Source organism: Alosa pseudoharengus, unplaced genomic scaffold, assembly GCF_046254945.1.
Source record: "Alosa pseudoharengus isolate Yale_2024_CS ecotype anadromous, Long Island Sound unplaced genomic scaffold, YU_APseudo_1.1 YU_APseudo_1.1_scf_24, whole genome shotgun sequence".
Taxonomy (NCBI): domain Eukaryota; kingdom Metazoa; phylum Chordata; class Actinopteri; order Clupeiformes; family Clupeidae; genus Alosa; species Alosa pseudoharengus.
The window spans coordinates 27,713,931-27,723,389 of NW_027468689.1; the positions used below are offsets into that span (position 1 = coordinate 27,713,931).

Sequence of the window (9,459 nt, forward strand, 5' to 3'; positions counted from 1 at the left end):
GATGACATCTTTGATGTTGTGGCAGAGTACATAGACCATCAATTTAATCAGGATTCAACTATTGAATCGTGTCATGTTTTATCTGGATGAATGGAATTTTATGTATGCCTACTGTAGCTCTTTTTCTTGTGTCAGTCTGTTTCATCCCACTTATTTATATATTGAAACATGAGTAAAAGGTGTGTACAAATTTGGGGGTTAAAATAAAGATTTTTGCCACTGTTTTATGATGCATTGGTGGATCCTTATCTGGGAATGACCGCTAGGTGTGCTCTCACACACCTCATGCTCATGCCTCATATGACGTGAAGCAGAGCGCGTTGGTTTATGGGACGGTGAAACGTGAGTCATCTAACTTCCACGAGACGGACTGCAATTTCAAGTAAGCATAGCATTTTGAACGATTTGTAGTATGTTATTAGTATTCAACTGTATTGGTTGTTCGATCGTATATTTAGGGTGAATACTAATTTCACAATGTACTCTATGTGTAGCTGATAGTCTGGTTTAACTAGCAGCTAAGTGGTGAAGAAACGTGTCTAAAGCTAGGAGGCTGAAAACGTGCATGTCATCATACACGCATTTAGTCCAAACTACGAAGTAACTAAGCATTTTTCGCCAAAAAATGTGTGAGATGTATGACAGTACGTCTCAGTAAAATATATTCTTTATAGAGTGATGGTAGTTAAGTGGTGCGTGCCGTCCAGGAACATGCGCCACTGAGTTGGGCTAATATGCACCGGCACGGAGCAGAACTAACAGTAGTCGGTCTTTATCAGATTGTTAACTGTATTAGTTCAAGTGTTTTCATCTATAACTTTGTTGAAGATATTGTTAGTATCTGCTAAGCTAGGAGAAAGGCCTATACTGCTAGTCATGCATGTTTACTTTGTACTACATCAACACGTGGGCCTTGCTTACATGAGCTAATAGCTAGCTTTGCCTTCTAACGCCAAACGTTGAAGGTGCGTCTGCGACGGCACTCACCCCTACCTACTTACGTGTAGGCTACATAACGATAACCACGTAGTAAAGATTACATTAGGTCCCTTATACATCCATTTTCCAAACACCTGCAGAAATGGCAGAAAATCAAGAGCTTTCGCCGCTGGAGAAGAAGGTTGCTGATCAGATTGAGGTAAGCGAAGTAACACTTGTGGCTGTTTATGTATCGATACATGTGGTAAAGTGTGTCTTTTTCGGCATCCTCCAAACTTCAAAACGTATGGGTCTTTTAGGCTAAAGCCTCTGTTCTAAGGGTAAAGATGTTATGAAACTGAATGCACTCCTACCCGGCACACCGGATGTGTGTGTTTGGATGATGGGGCCTAACATAATTGAAATGCCAGCACCGCCAATCTATTGGCTGTGTTTTGCAGCTGCCCTGTCAACTGCACCTATCTCTCACCTATGACGAAACTACTAATAAGCTTTCAGCACATCTTAGCTGTAACCAGACTGTCAAATATGATGCTGTTATGATATGAAGAGCAGATATAGATAGATAGATACTTTATTCATCCCCAAGGGGAAATTCAAGGATGTCACTGTATTCTATTGCACACCTTTTGAGGGTCATTGTACTATTTTCTTTTTCCTTCAGTATTATTTTGGAGACCACAATCTTGTCCGAGACAAGTTCCTGAAAGAACAACTTCAGGTAGATGATGGATGGGTTACACTGGAGACTATGTTGAAATTTAACAGGTGGGTTCAGTACTACTTAAAAGTCAAGTCAAGTCAGTTTTGTTTGTATAGCGCATTTAACATGCACAGAGTGCAACCCAAAGCGCTCCACATATAAGACATTGTCATTGACACATAGACTAACAAAGACAATAGCGGACGGAGCGGCGTAGTCGTCATCGTACCCGTGACACCAAGACATACAAGGCAGACAATAAACAAATTAATAAATATTTTTTTTTTTTTAAATTAGTCCAATTTCCAACCGATAAAAGCATGTATGTGAATTTTAATTTTGAACAGCTCAAATTGTAGGATTATTATGGAACACCTATATGGTCTTCTCATGACCACAGTTCATGAAATGCTAGTTTAAGTTATATACTAACTAAAGTGGTTTCATAGCAGTACTGTTTCTACAGTCAAATCTAGATAGCAGATTTCACCTCGCTTTTTTGAACATGTAGGTTGAAGAGTTTAACAACAGAGGAGTCCGTCATTGTGGAAGCTCTGAGGAAATCCAAAACGGGTCTGTTGGAAGTCAGCGAAGACAAAACCAAAATCCGCCGCTGCCTCAGCAAGCCCCTCCCAGAGATGAACGACGAGTATAAAGATGCCCTCAAGCACAAGTCTGTCTACATTGTGAGTCAACTGTGCGTGTCTGTGTATGTCCGCTCACAAAAACTACTGATCCAGTGTACTTGTTAATTGTATACAAAGTGGAGGGTCACCATATCTTGGACCACTTACATGTTCTTCCAGATCTGATTCAGAATGAAGATGCTGCAATGTGGTTTCACTTCGGTTAATATTGTGTGACAGTGGCCAGGCTCTGCAGTCACCTGACTGCTTTTGTTTTCTTATAGGACTGTTAATGGGTACTATTGTGGAATATACACTATATAAGGATGCTCAGTTTGCGTAGTTCATACCGAGAGCTTTCTAGAACTTTTTCTCTTATTCATTTGTTGTGTTTGTCCTTACAGAAAGGGTTTCCTTTGGATACCACCCTGGATGAAATCAAGGATTGGTTAAGTGACAAAGGCACAGTTGAGAATATTCACATGAGGAAAGGACCCTTGAAGGCTTTCAAAGTAAGATTTTTGTAAAGACCGTACTTTCTTGTCGTCAACCTCTTTTGGCCTGTTGTATTTCCCACCTGGAATAGTGACGGCACAAAGGTCTTTGAGTCATTTGTGAGCAAGTTTAAAAGTTGTCTGCATCATCTTCACTGTGGACCTCTTCTACAGGATGCTGATTCATGGTGATGTCTCAGAGGAGTGTCATGCTAAGCTAACCAGTTTGTCTCCCTAGGGCTCCATCTTCATGGTCATGGAAACAGAAGAATCCGCCAAGAAGTTTGTTGCCCGCGACGATGTTAAGAAGTTCAAAGACAATGACATGATTGTCCTCATGAAGTACGTTATCCCCTTATCCACCTCTTAGCTACCATTGTTAGCTTTTAGATGGATATTTAATAGCAAAGTGTCATTTTTGCCAATCTAGTTCTTATAAATTCATACCTGATTTCTGATATTGTTTGCAGTCATACACAAAACAGGGTTTTCACTGGATGTTAAAAAGTCTAACTTGAAACTTTATTATTTGAATTTTAGGCCTTAAAAGTGTTAAATCCATTGACGTATTGTGCAGTAGGTCTTAGATGTGTTAGATGTGGTTACTGTACTTCAACAGCGGCCATTTAACTCATTGAATGCCAAGCTGTTTTCGTAAGCTTTGTCCTAGAGTGCCAGCAATCTAGACCATTGTTGATGATTTTTGTACAGCCACAGCATATTCTGTGTTATAGCTATGAACACATACAATGGCTGGTTTGAAAGGTGAGACTTTAAACTCTCAGTGGGTGCAAACCGTGTATTTCTAAACGCCTCTGTTCCTGAGAAATCCCAAGCTAAACAGTGGCTAGTTTTCATCAAAATCGCTGTTTTTTTCTAGAAATGGAGATATACCATGAAATATGAAGTGTTGCCTGTAAAGTTTCTGGGAAGTGACCTGGCGAGACTGCCACCTAGTGATAGACCCACGAAAATGGCCTGGTTTTGAGCTGACGTGCATGCGTCACTGATTCGACCCAAAGCGGCAACCGAGTTATGATAAAATGTCCAGATTGTGCGTTGTCGATCGTCATATATTTAATTTCCATTCATCACAGAGTTCCCAAAATCACATATAAGGTGTGTTAGAGTGTCTAGTTTCGTAATTTAAAAAAAAAAAGCTAAAAACGTAATATTACGTTTTTGGCACTCAATGAGAAATTTTTTTGCAGCACAGATCTTAGTTCAATGTTGTAGTTCTTTCCCACAATGGTATCGATATAACACAATGTAGACTACAAGTGATCTAAACTTTGCAACCTGTATTTATTTACTTTGCTAGAAAATCTGGGGCTCTGTTTTTCCTATATGTTTTTTCTGAATGTTAAGGCTGTGAAATTGGGCTTAAGTTTCATTCACAATGATCCTTAACAAGGTCTGAAAAGTTAGTTTTTGAACATGCATAAACCCTGTGTGGAACTTAGTTGTGTTGTGCTGTGTTTCAGAGAGGACTACTTCAGCAAGAAATCAGAGGAGAGAAAGCAGGGCCGAGTAGAGGCCAAGGCCAAAGCCAAGACGTGAGTTTGTCCTTCACCTTGAGAATGCTTTGGGCTTGTCAGATCCTTCAATAGTAATTATATGGCTTTAACCTGTACTCCTTTCCCCTCCAGTGACAAGGAGGAGCAGCAGAAACAAGCAGAAGAGGAGGAGCTGGTGAGTGAGGTTTTGTGTTTGTTTTTCAGACTGCAGGGTACACATTGGGCTGGTTTCCTGTACATCAGTGAAGCCTGGTCCTCAATGGAGACTTCCATTGAGGAAAAAAAGTGTTTAGATTAAGATTAATCCATGCACAGGTTACAGGCCCATTGTGTGTGTGTGTGAGGGTGCGTGTGTGAATGTGTGCATGTAGTGAGACACTTTCTTACTTTGCCTGTTCTGACTGTCTTAGAAATCCCTGGAGGAGCAGAAAGGCTGCCTGCTCCGTTTTAAGGGCGACCTGGGTCAGACGTCTCGGGAGGACTTCCACGAGCTGTTCGCTGGCCACGCCGAGATCAAGTGGATTGACTTTGCCAGAGGGGCTAAAGAGGTGAGGCCAGAGGGCCTACTGGCCAGTTTCCTCAGGGTGATTCCGTAAACTGGGTTTAAATGTCACTCCGCAGAGCCTAGTTATGTACATACTCTACAACTGCTGTGGGTTTATTTAACTTGTTCACTGCACAACTTGGCCCACTTAGCTTTATGTCAGTTATGTTTAGTGTGATGGTTAGTATGAAGTTGTACTTTTTGACGTAAGGAAGGAGTGTCGGGTGGTTTCCCTGGCGATTGAGGGCTCTCATAGTTTCTTGTGCTTTCCTTAGGGCACCATTCTGTTCAGGTCCAAGGCCAAAGAAGCCCTGGAGAAGGCCGAGTCAGCGAAAGGGGGGAAGCTGCAGATGAAGGAGAAGGATGTGGAGTGGGAGGTGTTGGGGGGCGACGTGGAGATGGACACACTGAAGAAGATCATCGAAGACCAACAGGAGTCGCTAAACAAACGCAGAAGCCGAGGTACTTCAGCACTGACACTATGACCCCTGCTACATTTGTTATTGAAATGCGTCTTGGGTGATCCGATCACAAGTGGTCAGTTCTAAATTGTAAACAATCATCCAGACACATTGTGATCCGATCACTCAAACCAATTGCTGAGGTGGTCTGCATGCATTTAAAGGTGCGATTTGTATGATTGTTACCGAACGTTCTGTAGGCCAAAATCAAAACACTGGTGAATGTTCTCAAGACTACCAGACGCGAGCCTGTTCTGGGTTGCCAGAGGTAATGAAGACTTAGCTATCGTTAGTTGACCTGCAGCTGCTTTAACGTTTCTCCAACCATGACCCAGCTACACATTACGGAAACAGTGAAAACAAAAAATACCTCTCTAACCAACATAACAGCGATGCAGATGAAGTTTAGCCTAGGCTACCTGTTGTGGAGAAATATGGCCAGCTCTGCGTCAGAGTTGATATTCTTCGTTTGACGAAGACGTCACCATCTCAGGAAGCTCCTCCGATGTCCACTTAATTTGTTTCTTGTTTTAATTTTGGAAATTTGCCTGCCTCTCGTAGGCGTTCATGACTACAACTGACAGCTGTTGACAGTTGGCCTTTGCTAATTTGGCAACCCAAATAGGAGGACGCGCTAGCCAATTATTAATACGCTATTCTAGAATTAATCATTCAAAACATAAACGAAAATTCCAAGAGATTCCGCCCCATAACTAATCTATTTTCATGGGTTTTACGGGGTTTTACGGGTTAGAGTAATGTTGTCAAATAAGCCATTACTTTAATTCATCGTGTTTTCTTACTCTCTGACAACATGGTGATCATTTTTGGAATGGTTACAGTTTATTTTCCATTATTTCCTACATACTGGACCTCTAACTACATATCTTCTGTAGTGTATATACACGTTGTGTTTTGGGAGTGTAATGGGAGTTCTACTGAATGTAACTTTGGCAGTACCTGAATCTAAACACAAGTGGTCAGCAGCATCTCTGGCTGTACATCTTGAATACATGTGTAAACAGCGATTGTCAATGGTAAGACCAGAAATTTAGCATTGACCCACTGATTAGGCATCAGTGGCAGCCATGTAGCTGTGTTTTTGTTAGTTTTGTGGTTCCAGTCCCTCAGATGGGCCCAAGCTCATCTCCCCACCCTCCTCCCTCCAGGTGGTCACAGGGGCGGTAGAGGCAGAGGACGAGGCGGCCGCGGCTGGGACCGAGGAGGAAGAAACCATCAGCCCCAGGGCAAGAAGACCAAATTCGACAGCGATGACGAGGATGGCGGTGACCACAGTAAGTGTCTCCATGATTCAAGCTGTTCCATTAAAAGGATCCTTGTTTCTCTTGTTTTTACCAGTTAACAGCATTTTAGTTGACAAATATTAAGATTATTTTTGTCCATGAAAGGATTTTAAAGGGACACCAGGCAACGATTTCGTGTTAATTAATCATCTTCGTAAGTCGGTATATGGTTAAATTACTCATTACGGGGCGAATGAAGGCTCTCTCGCCCGCCCCTACTGCCTGTAGGAAGAATATCCCACTTGCAAGTTCTGTGTATCCTACCCGCCGACCGAAGCAGGATCAGTTTACAGCACAGAGGCAGGCTAACGAAACGCTAGAGATTGTTGCAAACGTGTGTATAATGGCAGAGCCGGCGAAGAAGCAGCGAAAACGCTTGACGGAAGACTCAAAGAAAAGGAAAAGAGCTTCACACCGAGCGAGGGGGAGTTTCGTAGAGAAAAAGCATCAGGCTTGCCTGGTGTCCCTTTGAAACTGAGTTATCTGACCTGTTTGATAAATTCATGTATTTGTTTAATTCATGTATATAAGGGTGTCACGATTTCGGTTTTAAGTTGAATATCGATAGAAATGACATGATCTCAAACTTCGGAATAAAAGGTAGAATTGATGCTGCAGCCACCTCCAATGTCACATCCAGCATGCATGCCAAGACGGCAAAAAACATACACGAGTGTTGAAGTGCGGCACGGCAACATTATCTAAGTTGCAGCCACTTAGAAACACATCAACTAAACTCAAACCCCCTCCCGCTTCTCTGAAGTCACCTGTGTGGAAATATTTTGAGGTTCATGCATTCATGTCAGTTAATAAACAAGAAATGCATTGATGGTAGAATAATTAAGAAAAAGATTGTGACTTTAAAAGCGATTTGGAGAGCTTGGATTTTAAAAGGATTCGGAGAATCGTGACACCCCTATTCATGTATGTGATTAACATCTGATAGATTGAAAGAAACCATGAATTGGATACTTGAAGGAAGAGCAAATAGCCTTCATATTGGGTCATACTTTTCTTGTAACAAACTACCAGTCGACACACTGTTAACAACAATATGTGATTAAGATTAGGGGTTGGGTTAGGTGAAGGCGATGTAATTGTTCAGTAGCATTTTTAAAGACTGGACTAAAGACTGGATCATTAAGGTCTCTGTCAGTGGACATATCTAAGTAAGGTGTTGGCTCATATTGTTCTTTGTGTTCTCCCTCTGCAGAGCACACCAGCCCAAAGAAGAGAGCACTGGAGTCCAATGGGAAAAAGGCTGAAGAACCAGCAGCCAAGCAAGTCAAAAGTGAAAATGGCTCATAAAAACAAGAGCGATGCTCTTTCAGTTCCTTTTTTTGTACTGTACAGTAGACATTTGCCTTCCTGCATACAGAGAGAGATGTGTTCTCGCTATTCCAAGGAGGGCTTTCAGTGCTGTCTAACCCTGTCAACATCCTCACCATAAAACATCAGTAGAAAGACCATAAGAAAAGGCCTTTGCCCAATATCCACCTCTGTCAAAAACGTGACTCCACCCATGCAGACATTCTGACAGGCTAAATAATTTTGACAGGCTAGAGTACATCTGTGACAGAGCCATGAGTTTTTTTTTTTTTTTTTTTTTTTTTAAATCTTTAATGAAAAGCATCACACCCAACATACAGTACTGCATATTTAAAGAAGAATTTAAATCTGTAAAGAAGTTGTATGTCGGTCCACTTTTGTTTTACTTGATCAGGCACAGTGAGGAAGGTAGATATGTTGTCTGTGGTTGCAAGACAGACCTGAAATTGATTTGAATCCTTTCCCTGTACAAAACTTTTTAGACATATGTTATTGCGCTGGAACTGGTTTCTGTACTCACAAAACAAGTCAAAAGCTTCAGCCTACATCCTACCGGCATGTGTGATGGGAATTCATTTTAAGAAAAGATTGTTTGGCCCCTCAGGTCGTGGTATAACTGGGGCTTCTCTCATTTCTGTGGCATATTGTCATCTCATTATTTTGAGCACTCTGGCAATGAAGCCAGGTCCCCTATTGGATTTCAAGATGGTTGATGGTTCTGTTTCCTTGTGTTTTTCCCATTTAACTGTTTTGCGTTTTCGTTGTACCTACCTAGATGCCCACTCCCCTCTGTCCAGGTTCATGTCCTCATGACCATGTGTTTGTTCTTTTTGAATGGTCTTGGTTGCCAGGCAACAACGAGTAAACTGATGCCAGGTTGGCCAAGTGGTGAGTGGAAGACTAGAGTGGCACCACTGAGTCCACAGGCTCCCCACTCCCCTTCTGTCTTCCACTCTTGGTCTTGTCGTTTCCTACTTCAACCTCACGGCAATGCTAGGTTAGCTATTCCATACTAAAAGAAAACAGCAAGTGCCATTTTTAAATGTTTTTTTCTCTCTAATAATGTGTTCATATACTTTCAAGGAATAATTCCCATGCAAAGCACTCATACTTGCTTTCCAGTTTTGACAACAGTTCTTTTTTTTAAATCTTTTTTCCCCTTGTGTGATTGTGTTCAGCAGAGTGCATCTTATGTATCTTATTTTGAATAACAATAAAAGTGACGTACACCCATCATTAGGAGGACAACTGGTTATTTTCTTGTATCCTGAGTTGACACAACCCCAAAGGCTATTTGGTTGTGTTCACTCCTAGTTACAATGTTAATGTATCATACATCTTGTGGGCTCCTCGTCCTCACGTCAGTCATAGGTGGGCTCCTCATCCTTCAAAGCTGGTGCCTAATCATTACACCATTTCATGGGGGATTAGGAAAATTTTAGGAGGCATGTATGTATTGTTAACCATGGCTGTAAGTCAGGCTTGCAGTTACCACAGATGCCCAGTAGGGGGTTCTGTGGCTCCACAAAACAGAAGCGTCTT

The 9,459-nt window shown here is 41.7% G+C and overlaps 1 protein-coding gene across 1 annotated transcript; it reads left to right on the forward strand.

Moving 5' to 3' along the window:
• The first annotated feature begins 315 nt into the window (after positions 1-315).
• ssb (small RNA binding exonuclease protection factor La) lies at positions 316-9,153 on the forward strand. The gene is made up of 12 exons (XM_076303629.1): positions 316-382; positions 1,080-1,138; positions 1,604-1,707; positions 2,154-2,328; positions 2,673-2,780; positions 3,001-3,104; positions 4,247-4,318; positions 4,412-4,454; positions 4,690-4,827; positions 5,099-5,285; positions 6,454-6,579; positions 7,802-9,153. The coding sequence occupies exons 2-12, from the start codon at positions 1,082-1,084 to the stop codon at positions 7,894-7,896; spliced, it is 1,209 nt and encodes a 402-aa protein (XP_076159744.1). The 5' UTR covers positions 316-382; positions 1,080-1,081; the 3' UTR covers positions 7,897-9,153.
• The last annotated feature ends 306 nt before the right edge of the window (positions 9,154-9,459 follow it).

Coding starts and splice junctions, on each gene's coding strand:
- ssb (XM_076303629.1), top strand. CDS start 1,082: ATGGCAGAAAATCAAGAGCTTTCGCCGCTGGAGAAGAAGGTTGCTGAT. Junction 1,708..2,153: donor ACTATGTTGAAATTTAACAG/GTGGGTTCAGTA, acceptor TTGAACATGTAG/GTTGAAGAGTTTAACAACAG. Junction 3,105..4,246: donor GACATGATTGTCCTCATGAA/GTACGTTATCCC, acceptor GCTGTGTTTCAG/AGAGGACTACTTCAGCAAGA.